The sequence below is a fragment of the Cygnus olor genome, chromosome 1 (assembly GCF_009769625.2).
Source record: "Cygnus olor isolate bCygOlo1 chromosome 1, bCygOlo1.pri.v2, whole genome shotgun sequence".
NCBI lineage: Eukaryota > Metazoa > Chordata > Aves > Anseriformes > Anatidae > Cygnus > Cygnus olor.
Window position 1 is genome coordinate 144,413,820 of NC_049169.1, and position 26,620 is coordinate 144,440,439.

Consider the following 26,620-nt stretch of genomic DNA (forward strand, 5'->3'; position numbering starts at 1 on the left):
ACAAGACAACATCCCTACTAATTAGATATCTTTAAGGTCATCTTCAGCTCCATACAATGGCATCCTCGATGTGGTTAATTATGGAGAAAAGAAATAAAAATATGTGATCCAGCTTACAGGAAAAAGGTATCATGTGGTAAAAGTTTCAGAAAGGAGCATAATATTCCACCCACACATCAGCTTTTTGGAAAAGTAATATGCCTTTGAAGAAGGTCAGAAATAATTAATGCTGCCAGACTGGTTTTGTCCTTTGGAAGAAATATTATTCTAGTATGTGGATTCAGGAGCTATTTATATAAGAAATGCAAATAAACAGAACTTTGTCATTCCCTGGTCCTTCCCAAAATGTAACAGCTTGATGTCCTCCTAGTTTCCACTGAAGCACGACTAACTTTTTTCAGAGCAGCCTTGCACACCAAGGCCAAATTTCAGAAACACAGCCTAACTCCACTTCCTTCCCGTTTTCAGTTTCAGCCTTTCTACTTATATGTCCTTAGTGTTACTTGTTCCTGATTTACTTCTATGTGGTGGATTAAGTTGGAAAGTCATTGTGTATTCCTGGGCTGTTTCTCGCAATACTAACCTGAATGCCATTGTAGACTTGTGTTTAGAACAGCCCCTTTTACCAACAAGAAAAATGGATTCTTTATTTTTTTTTTTTCTTTTAAATGTGATGGACAAATGAGATGCCTAGGTATGACCTGTATAACAACTAATCACTGATGTCTTCTGCTGCAGAGCATGCAAAGGCTCCTTATCATTATTCCATAATATAAGTATTCAGACAGTCTAGTTTCACAGAACACTACCAAAAAGGAATCAACATTTTTCTGTCCTTGAAGAATGGTTGATAATGATAAATTAGTGCCTGAGGTAACAGGTGCTATGCTTTATAAATCATATCACAATAAATAATCAGAAGAACTCATTTGGATGCAGGGGAATAGAATATATATGCAACTAGATATAGGCTGATAGAGCCAGTGCATTTTTACCTTGTTTATATGAATATACTTACTGGAATATCCACTAGGAAGCCTATCCAGTACATAACAGGGGCACGAGCTCTCTTTGTTTTTCATTATCACAGAGAAGTATAGACGTTGCTTGCAGTGGAATGACTTCTGCATGCAGGAGGTTCTTGTTTTACCTCCGGGTCATGATTTTCACTTGGAACGCTATTTTTTTTTCTCCCCCACCTCTTCAATATACCTTCCTAATAACAAAGCAAGACTTCTAAACCATGTGAGGTCTTGAGTTCATGATGGAGAGCTTAGCATACAGATGGTAGGCTTCTCCTGTTTAAATCAGTATGCCTTTTTCAGGTCATCCTTCAACCTCTCTCACTGAGCATGTAACCACTTTACCTTTTTGTTCACGAAGAAGGGATTAATGACCCCAAATTACAGAATATGGAGGCAGCCCACTGTTATTGCTTTGTGCTCCAAAACACACCTATCCTTTTTTGTTCACCTTGCTTCTGTTCACACCAGGACCACCAGATAGTAGATGCTATACAGAAGCCAGTTCCCCACTGCAACCTAATATAATAGAGAGTCTGCAAAGCCAAGTGAGTTTCTCTAAGGAAAGAATGAGATGATACCAGGCAGGCTAAGAAAATAGGATTAGGTGGGAAAGGTCTTGCTGGGTGATAATCATTTTTCTTTTCTGGGAGGAACTTTCCACAAAGTCATCCAGAAGGCTGGTGATGGATTTCAAAATACAAGGTCAGTCTGCAGATATGCAGTTAAGTGCCTTTTCTATTGGGCCCTGCTGATATTAAAAAAAAAAAAAAAAAAAAAGAAAAGAAAAAAAAAAAAGCACTATTTTTAGAGTGTTTATGACATGGGCTGTAGAAAGTATTTGTGGCAAAACCTTGAGTTGACTAGGGCTTTATATGAATCTTTTGTGTGTTTTAAATAAACATTTCCAAGGACATAAAGGGTCTTTTCAACCTCAAAGCTGGGTTTTACCACAGAATACAGAAGAACAATTACCTTTTATGAAAAATGCATATGAAAAAGGAAATAAAAGTACTCCTTGATAACCTTCTCCTGACCTCTCATTTCCTTGAGAGGGTGGGTCTTAAATTTTATTCCAACTCTAACAACTATGTTTGCAGCAAACTCTGCGCATCTCCTTTGACTCCCAGAAAAATTCACCTATACATAACTATCTGAGGCCTTGTTGTCTATCTGCCCCTGCCCTTATCAGTTTTCTCCCATTCCCTGCTGTGCAGTAGAGTCCCTGCTTTCTCACTTTTCCTCCCAGCCTTTCCCACCTTGCATTCCTGAAGCCTCTCTTGCTGCTGATATGCTCCTTTGCTCTGAAAGACGACATATTTTTTCCCTCTGTAAATAGGGAGAGCTTGAGACAGTATGTGGCAATCAGGACAAGGTAAAACAGCAGATTTTCCACTGTGTAGTGAAAATGCATCATTTTAAAGGAACATAAGATCATACAGTAACTACGAATTAAATATTGTTCTAGAGTTAACTTAGACTTATTCAAGGGCATTCCTTATGAAGTATTTCTTACAAAGACAAGACCATGCTCAGGTTTCCTGATCATCAGGATTCTGGTAAGAACCACTTTAAATGCTATAATGTAATTAACCAACCTTTTTTCCTTCAGTCTGTTCTTTGAGCATTAGGTTAAAAAGCTCAGGCTAAGATAATGAGTGTTTCATAAAGAAGTGGTGCCAGGAGCTGGGGACAAAAAAATATCCTCCCCCTCTCCCCCAAATTAATAAAAAAAAAATGGCAATTGGCTTCTCTACACCAAAATCAGGATTGATATTTGGCATTGAAGATGGTCTGTACTTGATCAAATACTGCTGGACTGGTAAAGAGCCACTTCTAAGCAAAGGTGGTTATGCTTTCTTTAGGTTTTGGATCATTGAAGTAAGTTCGGTTTCAGATTCTGTCATAAGAAATGTATTTATGTTTGAGGTAAAGTCTACAGTAATAGATTGAAATCTGTAATGTTCTCATGTATAAATTCAGAAACTTCAAACTTCTTCTTGCTTGTTAAGTCTTGTTAATTTTTTATCATATTTAGGATAGCAGAGTCAATCATAGCTTTACTCTAACCTTTTATCAGCCAAATTGTAAATACCAAGAACATTATTACGCAATGCCAGAGAAGCATTCATCTGATTCAATAATTCAAAAACAGAACACTAATTAACATCACTAATAATAGGTTGAGGTTCATCTTCATTCTGTGTTTGCTGGCTGCAGGTATTTCAGAGACATTACTGAGCCAAAATAGTCACAAACCTGAAATACGTTACTTACTTGGTAAGATTCAACTCATCTAACCTTTGACATCCATAGAATAAATGTTTACATCATCTGGCTTGCCACACCAGATTCTCTTTATCGTTGAGAGACACTGTAGCCTATAGTTAGAAGATGCAATTCGTCTTGATTATCTTAGATGTCTGGTTTAGTACAAGATTAATCTCAGTGCAGACACCTGCATTTGCACAGGTATATCCCAGTGAGCTGGAAGTGCCACACAGGAAGGAAAAAATGAAGCAAAATGGAAAAATTGAAACAAAGATGACATCCCACTGGAGCTCTTGTGGTTTGGATTTTGTTTTCCTCTTTTGTTTTATTATTTTGCACAATGGAAGGGCGTGGGTATTTTACTCAGATTTGAGTTTGTGCTCTGTCAAGTTAAACCTAAGAAGCCAAAGTTTTTCCTTTGGATCATTGTCCATAAGCATGTTAAAGCAAAGAGTGGTCGAGCCCTTCAGACAGCGATGTGTTTTGATAGAGCAGCACCTGTTGCAGTGTGCCTTCACGCTACGTTAACTCCTGCTTACATAGTGCAGGGAGTGAAAAGACAGTAAAGTGAAACTCCAAACATCCTATCTTCCCAACCAGCTGGCAAACTCAAAGCCTTTGTTGCACTTTCTGGAGCTTTTCTCTCCTTTAATTGTTGACAGAACAAGAATGTGTTCATCATGCTGAAAACAGAAATGAATCTGAATAAACAATATCCCAAATTGTTTTTTAAGCAGGACAGTGTTTATTCCTTTTAGCAAATGTTTAATCTTTATGAAATACTTCGAAAGCCTTAGCTTAGTCCCCAGCTCTTGGGGGAAATGAAGCTTGGTGCTGTCTTCTGTAGATGTTGCAGTTCTGTTAGCAGTCTGCACAGTGCGGCATAGGCTCGGATGAATATAATTCTTCTATCATGCAGCAAAAGCTTCCAAATAACGTCTTTGATAATGCTGTGTAGTACTGCTCGTTTAGGAACACAAAATGAAAATGCCGGTGAGAGAGTGTTGCTGTTGTGAGATTACTCGCTGGTCTCACAGTCTGTACCACCTCTCAGGACATAGATAATAACTTTCAAACAGTTTCTCTAAGAAGTTGGGCATTTTTATAGTAGCTAGGAGGTGAAATATTGAACCAAAACCGAATTGTGAAAGGAAGAATGGTTTCTGCTTTGAAAGTTTCCGAAGTGCGAGGCAGACAGGCAGTATACTATGGGAGCATAAAGATTCCTTCGTGTATGTTACCTAGCCGCTCCCATACCACAGGAATGTGCCTGCTCGCCCCTGGCTAACTTTTTAATTACACCTTTATAAGACAATATATGAAATAATAATAATAAGAAAGATAGTACAACTGCGTTTGACCTCTTTCTTTTATTAGCATATTTTATGTTCATATTTTACAATATAATAAGTTATATATACAGCATTAAACAAAATTATTAGAAAGTAAGCTTTGGCAAGATCTACAAGATTTTTTTTCATTCCTGTACATCTTTTGTGTAACAATAAAAATACTGGATACTAAATAAAATAATGTTAAATAGTCTGTGTTCACATTGGCACCAATGATTTCAAGACCCTAGATTTTCAAGGCCCAATAAGCATAGAAACACGGATTCCTGTGTCATCTTTTAAGCATACAAATGGTGTGTACTATTAAATGAAACGTGAAGTATAGGAGACAGTCCCTTGACTAACACTGTTGTTACACACTGGCACAAGAGAACCTGAATCTTCCCATTTTCTTTTTTTCCTTTTTTTCTTATTTTAGTAGTAACAGACCTAATCTGCAAACTCAAGGTCTTGAAAATCTTGAAGTTTGCAGAGTTGTCAGCAAATCTACAGATCTTTCTGAAGCCTGTTGATGTCTGTATGAATTTGTCATTGATTTCAAGATAGCAAGAATTAGACCCATAAATTAAACATCAGTTAGCTAGTTAAATATTCAAATAAATGCAGCTTTCTTCTTCCATTAAAATCAAAATTCTCATCAAATTTGGCGTATGCAAATGAAAGAAGAGTGAGTTATGATACCAAAGAGGTGGTGGAAGAATAGTGAGAAGGATAGGTTTTTTGTTGCAGTACGTACTTCCTCTATGATACAGATCAAGTGCTGAAAAGATCGGTAAATATAGATGTCAAAGTGGGATACTAAATGTTCAGCACAATTACCATACTATCATAGATAATATCTAGTTATTAAGTGATGGAATACTGGTTGTTAACTTCAGGGTTATAGTTAATAGTTTTTTATAACATTTTGTTCAGCCAAGCACTTTGGAATTTATATACGATAGCTTTGCAAGTGCCAGTTCTCTTAATTCAGTGGTGACACTTGTTGAAACCTGTCATCGCTCCTTTTAGCTATAAATTAAGTGTGTACATTTGGTAACAGCTCCTGCCGTGTGGTCTGTACAGGTTTTACAGAACTTGTAAACAGCAAAATCAGAGTAGCTAATGGGAAAAAACTAAGGTACGATTCTGTTGTGCACAAACTCATGATAGTGCCTTACCCTCCAGAGGAGTGAGTTTTCACCTGTGGGGCCTGCACTCGTGTTCTGCATTGACTACAGTACAGCATTTCAAAAACACATGTTCCTGTACATTTCAGCTGTCAAAGAAATCTACTCTATTTGCTGTCAGTGTCAAACGTTGTCTGTCCACTGTTGTCTGAAATTCCTCTGCTTGAAACATTATTTGATATATAGATGTCACTACTGGAAAAAAATTGTAGTCGTAGTAGTGGACAAGCTGTTTAGCAGTTTGCTTTGCCTTTTTTTTTTTTTTTTTTAACAGCAAGAAAGAGAAAATCTTGTTGCTCTCCTCTCCACTTGCAAGGGGTGACTGCCAACGTCACTGCCTTCTTGCTAACCAGCTTGCCCTAAGCAGACTTGCAGTTTGAATTTACAATTTTTGAAATGTTAGTATGGACCAAGAGTGCATTTACAAGCATTATATACGGAGTTTTGAAGCACTTCCATCTGTAAATTATGTTGGGGCTTTTTTCGTATAGTATAATTATTTTATCTGGAGACTGTGTATATATACCTATGCACGTACTTCTAGATCCAACAAATCCATAGGAAATACAGAAAATGAAACTGGTTACATATTAAATGCGTTAGAGCTGATAGAAATGTAGGTGCCTAATGTGTATTAATTGATACTGTAGCAGTGGTGCTGTTGACTGCAACAATTAAATGGTTGAACAAAGCCCTAAGAGATAGGAATATCTTCAGATAGCAATTCAGTGGCTTGAAAGCCAGGTGGGAAGGGTACTGACAGGATTATCTGCACATATACTCAAACACAGACTGGAAAATGGATCCTTTTCTGTCCACTTATTACCAGTAACTGATTAACTTAATCATTTTGTTTAATGACGTGTTTTATACCAAGCTTCTTGGGAGATTTCTGCTCTCGTTTTGGTAGATGTGTAACTTCACTTTTTAGAAGTAAAAGAGAAAAGCTTCCCATCGGTATGGGGAGTGATTACACAGAAGAAACGTCAAGGGTCTCTTGTCCAAAGTCTTTGGTGTGCTGCTTGCTGGAATCATTGCTCTCGCAGGTGATGTGGGAGCACAGCCACGTCAGGATGTCACTGCTGGTTCAGGAGCAGGCATTGCTTGTGCCCACTCCAGAATATCTGCACACAAGGACTCGACAGCATCCAGCCGCTCGATTTGCACCAGTTTGGTTAGCAGTTCTGGGATGCTGTAACCCGCTGTGCTGATGCGATCAAACAGCTGCATGCCGTCTGTCATGCCACCTATTTCGTCTCGCTTCAGTCCAAAGCTCTCGGCGAGGTGGCGCCACGTTTTCACTATGGCTTTCTCTGTGTTGTATGTCGAGCTGAGCATGCGGCTTGTCTTCTCCAGGCAGTCAAATGGCAGCTCTGTGGGGCTCAGACCTGCAAAGGGAGGTGTTTATGGTCAGATGTCTCTGCGAGCAAGTCTTGGCTATTCAAGACATTTATTAAAATGCTGCAGTGTATGCTGTTAGCAATAAGCACAGCTAAAAACTTCAAGTGAGAGTCCATGACAGGTATGTCTAGCTTCAAAGTTATTGCCATATTTTACCTAGTAACAGTAGGGTAAAATAGCCATGGAATAATTGAGATAAAAAGTTGGATGGAAAAGAAATACTGGATGGGTTTTATGCATTCCTATGGTACTACCCCTTCCTGCAACGATTTACTTGCTATTAGAAGTGTATTGGAAACATATCCCTAGTGAGCAGCTCCATTAATACACCTCTGCACGTCCAGCATAGTGTTTGAGCTCAAAAGACAGCTCTGACCCTTCCCTGAGTCTGTCAGCAGCAGCTGCTGTAACATCGCTGTAATTGAAAGTTGCCCTTGTAGGAATGTGAGGAGTGAGGTGAAGCAATGATGCTAGATGCTTGCAAGCATAAAAGACCCTGCAAATGTTCAATTGTCATTGCTATCACTGAGTCTCTACAGAGGATTTAACATTCATCCCATGGGGAAAAAGCTATTTTTTTCCTGGACTTTTTTTTTCTATGTACTACTGGTCACAGAATAGAGGAGAGAATCAGCTACTGTGTTTTTTTTCTGAAAACAGTCTTTTGCTTCTGTAGTTACCCTGCTTCATACCCCACAGCAGCAATTTGGTGGGAAATGGAGCTCCCTGAACCATAGAAAACTCACACAGGTATGTGCACACCAAGCGTGCGGGGAAAAAAAAAAAAAAAAAAGGTAAATTCAGTCTTGTCCTTTGTTCTGCAGGAAAATTAATTCATGTCCCTTCTGCCGAAACACTTCAGCTAGTCAAGTGCTGAAGACACTTAAAACACTGACCTACTTGGAAACCCCACTTGTTGTGAGAAGTAGGACACAATTAAAGAAGCAGAGCAGGTCAAGACTTTTGTCTGAAACACAGTTCTGATCCTTCACAAATCACACTTTCGTACCTGGAACTAATTTATACCTGTTATCCACCTCACTAAAGAGACCAAGCAAGCAGGTTTCCTCTAGATGAAGAACGTGAGAGTGCTTCTCCGCCACTTCGATGTCCAAGCATGACCCAGCACTACCCTTGCTGCTCTCCAGAGGAAGGAAGCCCATGCACACATCTGGCGAGAAGCTGTGGTGTGCAAACCCAGCCTGGACATCTCTGAAATCGGGGCACCATGATGCTTCCTAGCAGGTGAGTACAAATCTGCTTCCAGATTTGCACTTCCTTTCCATGAAGCTCTCCTTTCCACAGGAACACAGAGGGATTTCTATTTTACAGCAAACAGCTCTGATCCAGTTTTGTGCTGCTAGTATAGGTGCAAGTTTTGTGCACTCACCTTCTGCAACGTCGCATACGTTAGCATACACATCAAGTATCTTTTTCCTTCGACTTTGAATCTGAAAGAGAAGAGCGTTATTGAATTATTTTTTTTTTCAGTCACATGAGTAAACAATTGGCAGAGAGCAGTACAAAACCTCTGGGAGATCCTAATTTCATGGCTCAAGGGGTTGCCGCATAACATCCTGAAGGGTCTCTTTTGAAGCCTTGTACAGCAGGACACAGCAATTCAGAGAAGAGTAAACATATTTCTGCTTTTGCTTTCCACTGTTAGAGATCTTTTTTTCCATCTTTTTATCTTCTTTTTAGATCATTGACTTTTCTGCTCTAAACATTTTTGTATTTTATTTCTTTTTCAGACTGAAGCGAACTCCTGACAATGACAAAAATCAATACCACACATGCAAGCAATTAATGCAGGGATTCCCAGGTAAACCAGGACAGGACTGGCCATGGGGAATTAAATTCAGACTGGAATTGCCTTCTTCCAATAATGTAAGAGGGCTGTAGAGGAGGGATCTTCTTTTCTGTCACTTGACACAGAGCTGCTTGCTGCATTACAGATTAATTATATATTTTCTTCCATGATGTATTGCCTGGATGAATCCAAAGGATTTTACAGATAGATAAAAAAATCAGTGACACTTTAGACAGGGAAAATCTGAGGTCCAGGGTGCTGCTGTCATTTTTGACGAGAAAGAGGCTCAGACTGAAAACCCTGACATTTTCCAAGCTGAAAATGGACATTTTGATGTGGTTTCACATAGCAAATATATTCTCAAGGTTTGGCCTTGGATTCAATGCGGATTGAAAACAAATGTCAAAATGTCATGAGTTCTCAAGGACTGGAATTGTCATCTCTCTGCCAGCTCTCATTAGGACTGAGCTTTCTGAAAAGCTGTCATTTTGGTAGGACTCTAGTATTATCTCCACAAATTCACCACTTTTCACTGCAAAACAGAATGAAGAAAGCTCACTCTTGGTTTTCATTTTTTTATTATTTTTATTTTTGAATTACTTTCCTAATTTTATTTGGTCTCTAAAGGACAGGGCACATCAATTACTTGGATTAATAGACTTGCAGCTGGAGACAGCAAACTGGCTGCTCCACCCGACGCCTGTCTCACAGCATGCTGTATTGCAGGGAAGTGCAATGCAGACACTGGCTGTTGTTCACATATTCTTGGTATAATTTACATTAATCTTTGGGATGCTACTATACACTTGGATTAGCTGTTTCAGAACCTTACAGATCTTTTTTTTTTCCCATGGGATTTATTAAAATTCCTCTTAAGACAACAATTAGATACCTATTTTCATTCTCCCCTCATTTTTAGGACAAAGAGGGAGGTTAAAGAATTATAAGCCCAAAAAGAATTACACAGAATTACTCATCTTCTGAGCCAGAAGATGGAAATTTGTAAAGCTTATGCTGGAAGAAGCAGGTAAATGTGGGTCTGATGGTTCTCTGTGTGGTAGCTCATTCCATAATGGTTTTTGTTTTAACCAGGAAAGAGCAGCCTTGGAAAAGAACAGGCCTTTAACTTTCTCCACCCCTCTCCAGTAACTCCTTGATACTCTTTCTAGTACTAGAACTGTTATTTAATCTCTAGCCTCAAGCAAAGTACTGTTTTTCTAACTTCTGGCAACTGGCTTAGTTGTGAAATCTTAGGTACAGAGTGGGGGATCTTGATGCAATCTGCACTTTCATTGAAAACTTTGTCTTCAGCCTTGTCAGCAGGCTTCAGTCCATTAGCAGTATGTTAGGACAGCAGGTCTGGGAGAAATAGCTCATGCTTCAGATGTGCTTATGAACTATCTAAACTACTCAGGAGAATGTATCTACTATATATTGTCTTTAGAGACAATTATTTTCTTATTAAAAGTTCTAATTTCATGCTTACCCAACTTGTGTTATCCAATTTCAAGCAAGTGCATGCAGAAGTGTGATAAAGTTGGATATATACAGAGACCTCAGACAACTGAATTTTAAAATATGAACATTGGAGTAGTAAGTTATTTTCAGATAGTCATAACTGGTTACAAGCAGAAAAACATCTTTCTTGGACTGAGACTTTGAGTGTCTTGTCTCAGCTGAAAAACGAGCGATTTTAGAAAGTTTAGGCTGAACCATCCCCGCAAAGTAAAACATGCAAACATGAAAAGCTGCATTTTCAAATCTTTTTTATTCTTAAAAAAAAGAAAAGGATGGTATTAATGATGCATTTTTGTCCTAGCTATTGCCAATTTTAATTATTTTTGAAGTTCTATAACATAAAAAATATCTGAGCAGACACTTTCTTTTTAAGGAAACATTCATTTTAACATACACTAAATAGTTGTGTGGGTGAGGGAGTGCCTTAGCGATGCCTTGAAATAGTCTAAGTGAGATAAAATGCCCTGAGCAATACAGATTCAGCAGGAAGAAATGAAGGCCTTCCACAGCAAAACAGTGCATTTATGTTGTCCGTCAGAGCACAGGAATGACCTTCAAAACACATAGGTATTTTTGAAATGTAAAAAAAACCTGACAACAAGCACAACACTGGATATCGTTGAAAATTCAATGGCATAGAAATACCAATGCTTCTGAGTTAAGACAGGCAGATGTTGTGCTATAGTATGAATCCATCTGTGCTGTTACATTATTTTATTTTCCTGAAGTAAATGTAGCTTTGGGGTTAATTATATTAGCATTAGCTATATTGGTGAGTTGCAGTTTGTTTTTTGTTTCTTCAGACTATAAAACATAATTCTCTAAAAAAGCAAAGCTATTACTCTTGTAGAAATCTGCTTTTCAACACTGGGCAGTATAGACACATGCACAGACACTCTTAAATACTGAAGGAATATTATATGCAAATCATATGCAGATGAGACTGTAATAAAATTAAATGTAGAAACTATCTTGTAACTTGTAAACTAGTCCTGTCTGCATTACAACGCATTTTTGCGGTGATAGTTTGTAAATTGTTTTCTTAAAAAAATCAAACAAAACAATAAAACAATACAGAAAACAACTGTCAATTTTTAAATCTCGAAGTAGCCTTACCCCAGTCGATTTATTGTTTGTAGAAGATTTATCTCTGGCCAAATGCACTAAAGATAACAAGCATCTCTCTGGAGTCCCTTGCTTGTCAACTGCAGCTTCTTCATCACTATCCATGCTACGACTTAAAAGTCGTTCATTCTCAGAAGATGCATCGTTTTCACTGTAAAATGAAGGATAAGGTTATCTTAGTGATGCCTCTTGTGGTTTGACTCCAATTATTTCCTTTTTGCTATCCCAGAGTAATGGAATAAAAATATTTTCAATTTTTTAAAATGCCTTTCCCCTGAAATCCTGTGAATGTAACTACATCCACCTACAGAGGATATATGTTCAATGCTCACCAAGCTGCACAATCACGCTCATCTTGCAAGAATCCCTTCATAGCAGGATTTTCCACTGGGGACAGTGTTTACCTCACTGGAGTTGTGTTATCCAGCCAGGTTTGGCTTCCAGGAAAGGAAAACTATCATGTGGTGCCACCCAGATGATGCTATAGACAAGGGGTTCCCTTAAGGCCTGGAGCAGTTATTTCTGCTCCTCCTGGCTGAAAGTGAGTGGGGACCTTACCAAGGCATGTGTGTGTAAGTGACACTCAAGCCCCCTGAATGGACCTCACAAAAGAGGAGACAGCCCTGAGAACTGATAAACCGGTCACAGGTACTGACGAACGGCTCAAGGTAATGTTTTAACACATGGTGGCTGTGATCACCTCTTCCAGAAACTCTATTACCTGTGGCTGTCCCATTGACACGTTATTCCTTGGTCTACTAGACTTGAAATTTTGGTGCAAATTATTTCTACTTTGTTCTCAATGGATTCCTCTGTACCAGGATGAGTGGTGACTATGTCCCTTCTCCACTTCAGTCAAAGGTATGGAAGTATGTTTATTTTTTGCTTACCTTTTAGCAGCCTTAGCTGGAGTTGCTGTAAGCTTTTCAAACTCTTCTTTCTCAGAGAATATCACAACATTATCTGCAGATAAACAGAAATTTAAATTTGCAATGAGTATCCAAACTGATGTTTTGTCTCTGCTTTAGCTATTGCTATCAGAGGATGAAGTGGCATTCTGGAAGTACAACAGCTATTATACACAATCATTTTGTAAATGGACAAGGAATGGGGGAATTGTAATTAAGAGGAATGTACTAATTGCACTTAAGCTCAACGTTAGAAAAAGGATAGAAAAAGCAAAATTAAAGCAACTTATACCTTGCACTTCTTTCTTCTCTTCTTGTGTATTAGCCTGAGCTTCGACATTTTTTACTGAGTGGCTCTTGCAACAGGCTAGAATGTAAAGATACAACAGTAATTATTCTCAGAAGCTATCTAAAAATAGCATTTGCTGCTAAAATTTGTTATGCTGAAAATTACCTTGAGCAGAAGGTTTTGTTTTCACAATGTAAAACATGATGATGAGGACAATAGCAATAGCCATTATGAATATAGTAGACATTGCAATTATAAGAGCTGTAGCCAGATGTCCTTGTCCTGAAAGGTCTGCTGGAAAAGCAAAGAAATATTTTGTAAAGAAGCAACTCTTCAGATCAGAGAATAGTTAATAGTTTAGTCTGCTCTACACTTATATTTTACATACTCATTTATTTGATCTGAGTCCTGGTTACTTGTTAACCATTGCAAAACTAAGTGCTACTTCTCAAATGCAAACTAATGAATAGGCTTTCAAAATGGTGACATTTATGCTGCAAGAACTAGCTATCAGTATTCATAAAAAATACCTGATTGCATGACCATCCAAAGATGTATGAAATTGTATTATCTGCTAATAATATAAGAAGCTATATGTACGCAGGAGTAGCAGCCTTCAAAAAAGTGAATTCTTGGAAACAGCATCAAAAAGAAAGAAAAACAAACAAATAAACAAAAAATAAATGGGACAAGAACTAAAAGTACTTGATAACTATGGCTGCCTCAAAAGCTTTGCAGTAAGAAGCAGAACACTGCACATGCGGAATAAGTGTTTTTTTTTTTCTAACAGACTTAAAACACAGCATGGATGCCGGGTGAATTTAAAATAAGGTATGTGAAAAGTAGAAGCAGAATTTCGGTGAACAGCTATTAGAATTGAAAAGTCATGAAAGGATGCAGAAAATGACAGATATGTTAAAATGCATGAAAACTAGCTTTTCTGAAAACACAATCCTCAAGATCTTGTTTACAGACAAAATCAGGTCAGTACCTCAGTAACTGTGTCCTTCCTGTTGTGTGTTCTGTTCTCATGTTCAAATATTTTAAAAAACTAATAATTATACTGGAGAACGGTTTATGTTAGCTCAATGAGAGACTGACTACATTTGTGTATTAAATTATTTTCACCAGTCTAAGCTAGGCTTTGCTGAGGCATAATGTGGTATCTGTATGGCTGCACATAATCAGCTAATTCATTGCTGGCATTACCCAGTACAGTCCAAGACTATTTTAAGTCCATCCTTCTGAAACAGGAGTGTTGATTAACCAAGGACTAAAAAATCATTCTGAAATGTTTTTAATAGCAGTTTTAGAAATCCGTAAAAAGAGTGGTAATGAAATTCACGACAGATATTATCAGTTCAGTTGCACTTTCTTGATGGTATTTTTAAGACCACCAGTGGCTACATTAAATTTATGGATGCCTTCTTACCTTTGTGAGCATGCTGGTAAGGTGAAAAAGTACTTGTGCCAGATGTGCTCGGGAAAATGGCCGAAATGCCAGAGGTAGCCCCTGCACCTGCAATATAAACAGAAATGCCCTAAACTTCCACAGTCATTTCATCTCCTCACAGCGGTATCTTGGCCCAGGTAAACAGCCTTGCCTTAGCTTGATTGCATTTCCTGTTCATTAGCAAAGAACCCATGAATTCACTGTGGCTTTTTGAAATGTCACTAATCCCAGTGTGTGTGGCTGGCATGTTGAAAATTGTGTTTAGAATACATTTTTGCATAGCATCTAGAGGGAGGGGAAGAAATCAAAGCTCGTGAACTGTTATGAACTTAGAAGAAACTCATCAAATTAGTGCTTCTGACAGGTATCCTTCACTATAGCAAGGCCACCATGAAAATCTGATGTTAAACAAACCTTCATGACCCCAGAGGAAAACCTAGGAAAGGTGACAAACAAGAATGTTGAATGCCTTTCTGTTTCACGGAGCTGTACCATAGAAGGAAATAATATAATTTCTGCAGTCTAGCTGGATAACATGTTTCTTTTGATTTCTTCTGTCAGTCCAGTCCAAATCTATATCCTGAGTTAGAGGAGGGTATCTACAAAAACAGTGAAAAGAAGAACGTAAAGGACTTCTTCATGCTAACAGAGTGAGATTGTCCAGTAGGGATTTTCCATGTCTAAATTCTACAGCTAAGTTTAAAAGTAGTTTATATTTTTATTAATCTTTCAGGTGGTGTCTTACACCAAATTTTCAAAGCAGTAAACCAAGTCATAAACTAATGTCTTTTCACAGTACTAGACAATACTGAATGTTATTGGAAATAAGGTTGTTGATCTGAGTGCTGTATTAAAATACAGATGGTGCTGAAATAGAGTTCCAAAAGAGGCATAAAAACATTGGGGTTGGAAGAAAACCTTCTCTTGAGTCTCAAGTCATTTTTCACATGTAAGCAGGTTGTGCAAACAGCTACCATTGACAGCAACTGAAAATCATCTTCTAGCTGGGAGGGGGGTAAGAAATCCCTCCTGCTTTACATTAGCTGTGCATGGAAAAAGTCCAGTGATGATAATTAAATTCAGCAGACCCAAGGCCAGAAGACTGTCCCAATCACCTGGTGAGGTACACAGAGCACATGGCTCGACAAGCTGGTGAGGCAACTAGAGCTGGGAACTCACCAAGCCATTATTTTGACCTAGTAAAGAAATTCAACCCACTAGGTAAAGTTGACAGGAAATTAAGTGGCCTGGAATGGTCTGAGAAATGTTCCGTGGTTAAGAACAAAGAAATAGACATGCTCTTCAAATTAAGACAAATGTTTTCTAAAAAAAAAAAAAAAAAAGTATTACCTAACATAAAACATGGCTGCATGTAGTGAATGAGAAATGTACGCTCCTTAAGTGGCCACAAAGTATGAGTTGCAGATGTTTTCAAAAGAGATTTTCTTTAACAATGGTAAAATTTCTTTCAAACTTCATTTCTTGGAAGGAAACGGACTCATTTATTATAATTGCTTTTTTGAAACTGAAGAAGTGTTTTCATGAAATTTTAAATATACTAATTTGTTAATTCAGATGCTTTTAGTATTATTCAAATGACAGGCAGATTATGTAAATCATGACTCTGGGTTCTTCTCTGTGACAGACTTAGTTCTAGGAAGAATTACTCACAAGCTCCAGAACCTGCAATGTAGCAGTGGAGCATCTACGTATCAGTGGGTGAAGAGGTCATCTGCATATAGTGGAGTTAGCAACAGATAATTTTTCAGTAATTCTTCATAAAACTGAAATGAATCACCCTTGGTCTCAACCCATCTATTTACTCATCCCAGCTGGACAATGGAAGAAATCTAGGAAATGGCCAATGTTGTAGCCAGAGACATGTCTGTACTTTCATGTCCCCAGCTACCAGGCTTTTGCCTCTTCTTGCCACCTCCCCCAGCAAACCTAATTACAGACAATTGCAATTCTGTGCAATTCTTGCAAGCTGCAACAAGTCAACAATAGCTTTTCTTCCACTGCCTTTCAATTAACCCAGGCAAACTGCTCTGCTTTGTCTGCTTGCAGTTTATCTAACAAGCTTGAGCTCGTCTCCTTTATAAACTAGTTTTATCGCACTCTCTTTTCCTTCACTTCAAACATGTATTAATTGTATTTCTGTCTAATCAATCCTGTAGTCACTTGGTATTTTTAGCTTATTAGGTATCGTTAGCAATGTTTTTCATCTGTGAAAGGAAGGAGAGCCAAGGCGGGAAGTCATGCAGCAGAACATAACAGGAGAGGTAATGGGGAAGGTCATCTGGTCCTCATTCGGCATCATTGCCACACTTCACCCAGTTCTACCCCACATCAGGATACAGCCTCTTTCCCACCCCAAACACAAGCTGGAGCCTCTCCAGTGCACAAGGGTGAACACCTTCAGCTTCGGAAGAGCTTATGTGCAGAATTTTCCTTCGCTTACATGGGAATGGGACTACGCTGTTAACTCTGTGCTACGTATCATGGCAAGATCTGGGTTGATGCTACAACGCGATGGCCTTTTACATATGCCTATGTGGGAGTTAGTCATTATGCATATTTTAAGCCTATTATCAAATTTAATAATTTGGCTTATTCATTATGAGCCAAGATAGTTCTTTAGATGTGGCTTAGAAGCAAGCGCCAATTAATGCACCTGCACTACAAGGGGAACCATATATGCCAGCTTCTGCAGAATTTCAGTTCATGGCATTTATATAGGCAAAAAGAAGCAAAACTTGTAGTTGTTCCTTTTTCCCGGTCCGGCAGCATACCATGACTCCAATGTCAGTTGTTCCTATGTGTATCCAGTTTTGCATCTAGATCACATTATTAATTCTGGGTCCAATATAGATGACACTTACATAATCTACAAACACTTAGATACAGCTCAGAAAGAGACATCCTAAAGTGCTAGAGTGCAACATATGGAAACAACTCTGTTTTAAGCACAAAAAAAAAAAAAGAAAAAAGACTGATGGCTGTAATATAGCTGTGCAAAAGAGTGGTTTATATTCCTAGACACCTGTAAGTAATATTGTAGGAATGTGATAAAGACATTAAGAAAGATGGTTATCACTGAAGCTTTGTCAGTTTTTGCATTAGAAATATTTTTATTAAAAAAATAAAAAATGGCAGCCGTTTTGTTTTGTTTTTAACTCAAAAGATAGCTTTAACTTAAATTGCCATGCAGCCAGCCTTTTGTCCCCATAGTGAAGAAATGCAGGGCAGTAAAATAACATTTTCATTTTAAAGATCCGTTCTGCTGTGTGTGACAGGACCGTTGCAGTTGTTTGTGTATCTCAAGGCAGATTTACAGTACGAAGTGATGAACGAAACTGCCAGATCTGTGGGAGGAGGAGGGCGCAGGGAGGGGAGGTTTTGCCAACATGCCCTCTCACAAGTGTTTGCGCCTGAATGAAATCCGGTGCAGTAGGAGACCATATGTGCGTCTGACTTACACTGCTGTAGGTGTCAGCTTACTGGTCCCAGCAAAGGAGTGCTGCTCATAGCTAGCAACAGCTTTTTTTTTTTTTTGTGAAGTTTATTTAATACTTAATGACAGATTATAAAAATACACAAAGTGTGTACGCAACAGACTACCAGAGTGATCCCAAAATAAGAAGTGTTTTAAAAATGTCTTTATGCATGTATGTGTTTGCTTCTTGCTACTGAGAGCAGCTGGCTTTCTCCTGATGAATCCCTCTCCTCACAGCCACGGTCCATTTATGAATGGCAATCCATACTCGTTACTGCCAGCCGAGCTGTGCCTGCAGCCACTGTGACCATTTTGAAGGAGTGAAGTAAGATAAAGCACACACTGAAATAAGTAACTAGCAGCCTGAAATATGAGTTGAAAAATATATTATATTTAGTCGAAATTCGATAAAGGTAGAAAGTTTATGCCTGACAAAATAATTGGAAACTAGATTATAACGGAACCTAGTTATAAATAAAGACCTAGATGTTTTGAAAGTGCCGGTCAGAATGTTCAAATTAATGTAAATCTCTATTCAGATATGTACATGAAAGGTTTACTTTCAAACCTAAGCTAACAACACTTCATATTGAAGCCCTATATACTTGGAAAGTCATGGAAGCTGAAGCAGCTGTCAAAATCAAGCTACTTTTTAAGGCATCTACATAAGAATTTAGCAATCAAACATCAGCCAACTCTAAAAATATTGCAAATCACTAATAATGGAGAATATCCCAGACAGTGGAAGACTTTTTGACCGCTTCTGATTTTACTGTCTGTTATTTTCAGGAGACATACAGAACACTATAAGGCAGGTCACTCTAATATTTACTGTAGCTGCAGGTACATATTTCAGCAAGTTTAGGTATTTTTTAAATCAGGAAGAATGAGAAGCAAATCAACTCTCTAGTGTGAGCCCTCTACAAATTTGGATAGCAAAATTCCTCCAGTCCTAAATTTTAGATCTGGTCATTCTCACTGCAAGTAACCACTGCTGCTCAGACACCTGAAAATAAATACTTTATGCTGCCATGCTCTCTGTAATGTCTTTAACTGTTTCATTTCTCTCTCCTTTTATTTTGCTGGGAAGTGGTGTGATTGTAGGCTGTGTGGCCTTAGCCTGACAATTTATTTACATCTATTGCAGTTTTGTTTAGAATTCACTGAGAGCTTTAATTGCATGGTACCGGTATGTCATAAATACATGCAGCACAAATTAAATTGAGCTCTGGGAATTAAGTGTTGCCATCTCCTTCTCTGTGCAACACGAAGGGAATAACAGCAGTATAGACCCTGCTGAAATGTCCCTGAGCAGGGACCCCGAGGAGTTTTTCTCTCATATGCCCCTGTGCATTGGTGGCCAGTTTGTGCGGGCGGTGAAATGCTGTGGCCCAGCAGGTTTGCAGCAGGCTTGTGAGGCAGGACAGAGCAATGCTACAGGCACCTGCAGCTTCCCCCAGGGTTTGTGGTCCTCCAAAGTCCTCAGAGCTTTCAGGTGAGCTGCAGTGTGACCAGTTACCTCCCGCGTGATACGTGGGCCCAGCTTTCCCAGCAGTTCGAGAGAGCAAACCCCGTGCTTGATCCTCAGATCCCTCCCCTTTAAGGTTTATGGCTGAGGCTGGCCAATTTTGTCCTAATATTAGGTTCCTCTCCTAATATAGACAAGCCCTGAGGGGATGAGAATAAGGCCATACCACCAGTGAACAATAAAGCACTGCCTTCAACATTTCTCCCATTCCACATGTGAAGAGGAATGGGGTGTTCAGAGATCAAACAACTCAAAAAAAAAAAAAAAAGTTTGTTAGCTCCAGCTAACAAGCTTATTCATTTGTAAGCATAATTTGAAACAGAAGGAAAATGTCCTGATGTTGATCATATTACAAAAGGACAAAACTGGCAAGGAAAGAAAATTAGTGATATTAAAAAGAATGGGGAGTTAAAATGAAAACCTATGAAATAATTATTTTTCACTAACACAAGTGCTTTTGGCATTAGGCTCATTTGTGTTAAACATTTCAGTTAAGGAGTCTGATCTCTCAGTCTTGAGCACATGGGTATAGCAGTGACCACTGATTAGAGCTTGTCTGAGATGTCAGCCTGTTAGTAAATTGTTCTCTCTCATCTGTTTGGTTGTTTTTGAAGTTCAAATGAGACAACAATAAAAATAATCTTTTATGTTTCCAGATGCCATTCACTCTTTGGTAATTCAAAAATAACTTGACTACCATTGTTTTCCTTTGTTGTTGTTCTTTTTTTTTTTTTAATTTTGACAAGCCATCATTGGCATATATTAGATTTAAAAACTTACACAGGTTAATTATTGCAACCATTTTCACGTCTATAGCCAGGAAAAAAGAAAAGGGGAATTAGCAATATTTTGCATCCATGCACACATAAGAACGCATAGAGGAAGAAAACCCTCAATCCATTGCTGAAATTCCCTAGACTGATAATTTGTGAGTGGAAAAGTATTTGCATATTTGATGTAATTGTGTAAATACAACTTCAAAATACAATGTTCTTCAAGTTTTTGTAATGAGGTTTGATTTTGTTTTCCTCTATCAGTTTTGAGCTGGAATGGCAAATATCAAAGTTTGAGCAGAGGAGCAGAGTTATAAAATGGTTGAGAACTGCAGCTGTGCAAAGATAAAATCTCTTCCTGCAGTGGCTGTACCTGTGTGCCAGATAAATTCCGTGTAGCTTAAATCTTCTGTCTTTTGCATATACTTTTACACTGGATAAAAGAAAACAAAACAAAACAAAGAAACAACCCTACATATTCAGAGGCCTCAACTGACTCCAATGCCAGAGCTGTTGACAGCAAAGCCAGCACCATTAACTGTGGGAAGCCACATCTTAAAGTGGTTCGGTGCTCACTACCTGCAGTGCATCATCCCCCAATTTGCATAGGAAACCTGCATCCAGTAGCTGCCTCCCTTACTCTCTGCAATGCCGCTAGTTGTCACAGAGGTATCATATCCCAGTTTAGCGCTGGCAAGGGTCACTGGTGGCTCATGATCTCCTTCACAGGCAGCTGAAGGTCTCATATCTTTGATGTTTTGGCATTGTGCCCCTCTGGCCTTAGCAAGCCAGGCCTGAGGCTTCTACACATTAGAAATGAGGGTCCCAAAGTCTTACACATAGGCATTTCACAGTGCCCAGGAGATGAATAATCACAATCTTTATGGTGATGTTGACTCCTTTCAAGAGACAAACTCTTTTCCAAGAAAGAAAAAGCTTTCCTCTCAAATAACTAGTGATAGGACTAGAGGGAATGGCCTCAAGTTGCACCAGGGGAGGTTCAGGTTGGAAATGAGGAGACATTTCTTCTCAGAAAAAGCAGTCAGGCACTGGGACGGGTTGCCCAGGGAGGTGGTGGAGTCACCGTCCTTGGGGGTATTTAAAGAAAGGTTGGATGTGGTGCTTAGGGACATGGTTTAGTGGGGGACATTGGTGGTAGGGGGATGGTTGGACCAGATGATCTTGCAGGTCTTTTCCAACCTTAATAATTCTGTGATTCTGTAGCACACATCCTCATGCCTATGTAAGCACACTCCCTGCCCTCTACAAGCACTTTTCCCACAAGCCACCACTGAATACTGACATCTCTCAAAGACCACGGAGAATTATTGCTTTTATCCTTCACTCCGGGGAGAGATTTTCAACACTGCAATCTGGTGACATGTTTATCTCAATTAAATATCTGACCTATACACAAAATCTCCCTCTCCTCCCCCTGTGATCCATGGTACTTGTGCTATTTATATCTATGTCACCTGAGAAAAAACATAAAGGTGACACAGGCTCCTCGGGGAATCTCTTTCTCACTTTCCATACTCTTTACACTACTGTTTCCAGATGCTGGGACACAGGGCGTTCATCTTGTTTCCTCAGCCATTTCAAGGTTTATTGACTGTTTAGGAGATGAAAGTTGCACAGCAGGCTCTTGGAGTTGAAAGTTATTTGTTTACCCTTTGATCAAAACCAAATACTTCTCTGCCAGATAAAATGTACAGTCAGGCAAAGTCTTTGAGTAGGTTTCCCTGCAGCAGCGCACATACCCAGCTTAGTTTGTGCTCTGTGGCCCCGTGTAACACGGAGGCCAGGCGAGGTATGTATACCCCAGCAAGGTATTTTCGCAGCTAAGGAAAACACCACTGTCCTTCAGTCCCGGCTCAAACCTGAAATGAAGGCCTAAAATGGGATTTGTCTGCCCTACTTTTTTTTCTTAATCTAGAAGAGAAGTATTAAAGCCAGAACTTGTCACACCCAGCTTCCTTCTTTGAAGTAATTTGCTACCCTTGTTTCCTTGCCATCTTTTGGGTCAACTCTCTGCAGTTATGTGCCGTACAGAGGAGTATTTGGATAAAAGGCAGCTCTGGGGAGCAGCACCCTGGCAAGATTTTAGACATCATGAACCAAATTATCTGAGATAAGTGATTTGAGGGATTTGGATTTTCAGAACCTTTCTGACCCATTGAACAATTGTAATCAAATGTTTGGTTTCACAGACCTGATTAAAATGGTTATGTTTACTCTTTGTATGGCTAACATTTTCTACATTAATATTCAGTCAGTTTGTAGGTTGCCTAAATTCCTCCCAAAGATAGTATACTTATTCTTGTGTTTATGAAGTTAAAAATGCATGTGGTTAATCCCTTGTGTAATTGACACTTTCCTCGCAAAAGTAAGCACATTATATGTAGTATCTGCCAGATATCCTGCAAAAGACAAAGATTTGTTTTTGGAATTGAGAAGTAGCTGTAACATCTTGCAGTAGTTCCTTGCCAGATGAGTAAGCTACAATATGTTTGATACTACTAAAAATCCATTTCAGCATGTGTTTAAGGCAGACCATTGCAGCTGAAGAAGCTATTCATCTCCTATTAATCCTGCTATCTCATGCCATCTTTTATTTTGGAAATGAGGCATGTTGGGGGTGTTTGTATCTATACTGGCTGGTGGCATCTGAAGGAACTGGTGAGATGAATACCCCGCACCTTGAAGCAAGACATGGCATGCTAACAGGGTAGTTTGTCTGTTTGCCAGGTACGACCGATCAGCCGCTAATCAAGTCAGGCTCTAGGGCCTAGCTGGCTTGGGTGTCCTCAGCAGCAGTGGGCTATTGGCTAGCAGCAGGCATGGCTATATACCCATCAACAGGGCAGCCAGCCTGCACATGCATGCAGGAGAAGGTGTGTCCCACACCGCATGCCCTCATCTCCCACCAAGCCTCCTAACCTCGTGTTTTCACCTACCCCTCCACCTCCTTCCCACATCTCGCAGTGGGGCTCTCCCTCGCACCCTTGCCTCGCCTCCTAGTACAGACCCAACCTCACCAGAATTGTGCTTACCCTGCCCTCACCCACTCCTGCTTTCTGGGGTAGAAGCACACATTTTGGGACCGGCTGGGGTCCTGCAGCCAGGCAGGGTGAGCTGACCAGCCAGGCTGCACACACACGGGTCAGGGGAGTACCTCCGTACGGGCTGTCACCGCTCACCAGGAGCTCTGCAGGGTGGTATTTATCCCTGGCTAAGCAGAGCTCCTCTGCTTTAAGAAAAGTAGTAGCTGTTAATAACCAATCCTCCTCCTTTGAAGTGGCTTGCAGGGTACCAACCACACATGGTTCAGCAGCATCTGAATTAGGTAATTGCTATTTGTATACATAAATAAATGCTCAGGGAGCTTTGTATCAACCACTGCTTTCAAATCAAGCAGGCAAAGTACTCCAATTCTTTTTCATGGTACGGACTTTTAAAAGAGCAGAACATGGAGGGGACTTTGTTTTTACATGCATCAGGTTTCTCTAGGGGACTGGCTGCTTTCGTCTTTTTTTTTTCTTTTTTTTTCTCCTGGTCTGCTCCAGATTCTGAGCGAGCATCCAAGTCATTTGCTCATTCAGAGGGAGCCTCAGTTTTGCTTTTCACTTTCTCACTTTCTTTATGCTTTAAAGGAGAATGCAGTCTTCTTGGGGGGATTACGTCTGCTTTAGGGTGCTACTGCAGGGCTGTCCCTGCTCTCCACAGCCTGAGAGTGACTATTGCACACACGAATGTGTACTGCCAACATGTTGCACACACTTGCATATATTTTTTTTTTCAACCAGCAAACTACAGGCATTCCCCTTTTGTCAATGAAATATACAGTTATACCTCTAATAATTGCTGGCTATCACGCTCCAACATTAACAGCTGTATCACTTTGAAACCAAAGGATGTAAAAAGGTGTGATGTACTTTTACGAGGATCTATAAAGTGTCCCATGTTTTCTTCATAGCTGAACTGAATAAAAAATTATAGAGATTTGTGGTGTCTTGCACCTACTTGGTTAAATAAAGATAACTACTGCATGGGACGTCTTAACAGATGAAAACTGGAGTATAACAGAACAATAGCAGGTCCTAAAATCGAAGGTTCTGATCTCTCCCCAAATGTTCAGCATTTGCTTCCTTTGTTGGCAAGGCTATTTGGAAGCAGAAATTGTTCTACTGGAGACTGACTTATTGTTTGAACATCATAATCATTGCTAAAAAACTTCATATTGAGTTTCCAGATGATCTGAGTCAAAACCAGATGAAATGCACAGAAATTGTTGAGCACTTACATTCTTTGGTGTTAGGAGGCGCCAACAAGCATGAGTAGCAAACCATCCCGTATATGTTTCGAGGTCTGTTTTCCAGCATGTAGTAACTGAAACGAAGGGCAAGATGAGGCAAAACAGTGTAAATTAATATACTGCAACTGAGCATGGTTCAGCAGCAACCAATTACACTGAGATAAAATCATTTAAAAAAAATACACCAACTTTTATAAGCAATTTGATGCAAAGATTATTCTTTTTTTTTTTTTTTTAACTGCCTGAATAGAGACAGTGTTTCTCTTCTTCCTTTTACCCCTAAAAGACAATTAATCAACCATCAAGCCTACATGACAAGAAGTAGTATCATTGCCTAAAACAACATGATTCTCCCTATTGAGTTCAAGCTGCAGTTTACGGCATGCCCTGAAATAAGACCTTTCAAAATAAGAGAGCATTATTTTCTGAAACAGCAGTCTTTCAGGCAAGACCACCAGCTGGATATGGTTGGCTAATTCTCTTCACAAGCACTGTAAGAATAATCTTAGTAACAACAGAGCCAAATCTGAATAACAAATGCAGGAAAACACCACCCTTACAGGGGAAGCCAGATTAGGCTTCACAGTTTTTTTTCTCTAAGTTCATTGCTGTATAGTTTATAAGAAAGCCCTTGATCGTAGAGTTACAGCATGAAGGAAAACTTTCCATAATTTGAACTTCTGGGCTGCCAATAAAGTTAGTCTTGAAATAAGGTAATTGGTTATGCAAGAATAGGATCCACAGACAATATAATGAGTAAATTACATCCAAATCATACACAGTTGATGTTATGGATATGCCTTTACAAATCACTTGCTAAATTTTAATGAAGAAATGAACAGTCCTAATCTATTCTATGTAGATGAGTACTCAACATAATAAACATTTTAAGCAACAATTAATCCATTCTCTGCTCTTACATACCTGTCTATGTATGTGCAGAATATTTTTTTCTGGAAAATGTATACATTAGAAAATTACTGCTGAAACTGTCCGTCAAAATCAGTTGCTCTCTAATGAATGGCCCAGCCTTCAAACAAACTATAAATGTCCAGGAAATGGACACTGAGATGCAAGGTGGAAGGTGGTGCTTGGAGGTACCTCAGAGAGCATGCAAACTGAACATAGTTCCCCTTTTTTTTCTTACTGGTATTAAAAGATTCACCCTCACTCTTCCCTTTGGCTCCTGTGACCCATGCCCCTTCTGACACCCTGCCCTTCTCTCAAGAGCAAGACTTCATCTTTTGTCTCTTGTAGGGGCCTGCAGAATACTAGGTTGCAAAGCAGTTAATAAAAAAGCTAAATGACTGCCAAACCACAAAAAAAAAAAAAAAAAAAAAAGAGAGAGAGAAAGAGAGAGTGGCAGGCCAAAGATACACATAAAACTATGAAGAAAAATACAGGACAGCTAGGATTCACAATGTAATAGCCGCAGTGGTTTAGGGAAGATAAACAGCCCTTCCAACAGACTGTTGGAATTACCAACATGTAATTAATTCACACTGGTGGAATATTTCTTGGTTTTCACCACAATGCAGAATGCTGGAGGATGGGTAAATAAGACTGAAGACGAGACGATGTTCATTGGTAAGCAACTGTTCACCCAGGTGAGTAGGAAGTTCTGCAGTTTCAGACATTGATGGTTCACCCCTATGAAGTACTGGCAACAGACTGATGTTTCTGGCTATTTTGCAATGCACCAAGTATTAAAAGCAATGTTGGAAGTATCTGATATCTTTATATCACTAACTATAGAGAAGAAGTAGCCATTAAAAAAATCATGAATTTTCATGGTTCTACTCTTCCACTTATTATTTCTGTTTCCTTAGCACTCCCAGGCTTTGGATTTTGAAGGAAAAACACAAGAGCGGAGCCTAGACTGAAACGTGGATGTGCTTCCCAAAAGGTTGGACCTGGTGCTTAGGGACCTGGTTTAGTGGGCAACATTGGTGGTAGGGTGATGGTTGGACCAGATGACCTTGGAGGGCTTTTCCAACCTTAATGATTCTATGATTCCTTCTTAACACCATGATGGTTTATCCTGGGCTAACCTTGGTGGTACCATGTCACATTCAGGGACTTGGTCCCAGAAGCAGAATCTGGAGCCCCAGGTTTAGGTCTGCCTCCTACAGGGACCAGGACACCTGGGACCGGGGGAATCTGTGTTTTCAGCAGGTGACAGTCTGCAGA

At 39.3% G+C, this 26,620-nt stretch overlaps 1 protein-coding gene across 4 annotated transcripts in view; it reads right to left on the reverse strand.

Annotated features, from left to right (window-relative positions):
• Nucleotides 1–4,653: 4,653 nt before the first annotated feature.
• Nucleotides 4,654–26,620, reverse strand: part of EDAR (ectodysplasin A receptor) — a 71,259-nt gene continuing 49,292 nt past the window's right edge. For 3 of the 4 annotated variants that reach the window (XM_040551455.1, XM_040551386.1, XM_040551233.1), the window contains 8 exons: nt 24,419–24,504; nt 14,298–14,384; nt 13,031–13,159; nt 12,869–12,943; nt 12,559–12,631; nt 11,660–11,819; nt 8,606–8,666; nt 4,654–7,202 (listed from right to left, as the gene is read on the reverse strand). In XM_040551455.1, the coding sequence (XP_040407389.1) occupies nt 6,883–7,202; nt 8,606–8,666; nt 11,660–11,819; nt 12,559–12,631; nt 12,869–12,943; nt 13,031–13,159; nt 14,298–14,384; nt 24,419–24,504 (991 nt within the window). In that variant the 3' untranslated portion in view covers nt 4,654–6,882. The remainder of the gene's footprint in view (nt 7,203–8,605; nt 8,667–11,659; nt 11,820–12,558; nt 12,632–12,868; nt 12,944–13,030; nt 13,160–14,297; nt 14,385–24,418; nt 24,505–26,620) is intronic. The other variant, XM_040551307.1, reaches the window with a different exon arrangement.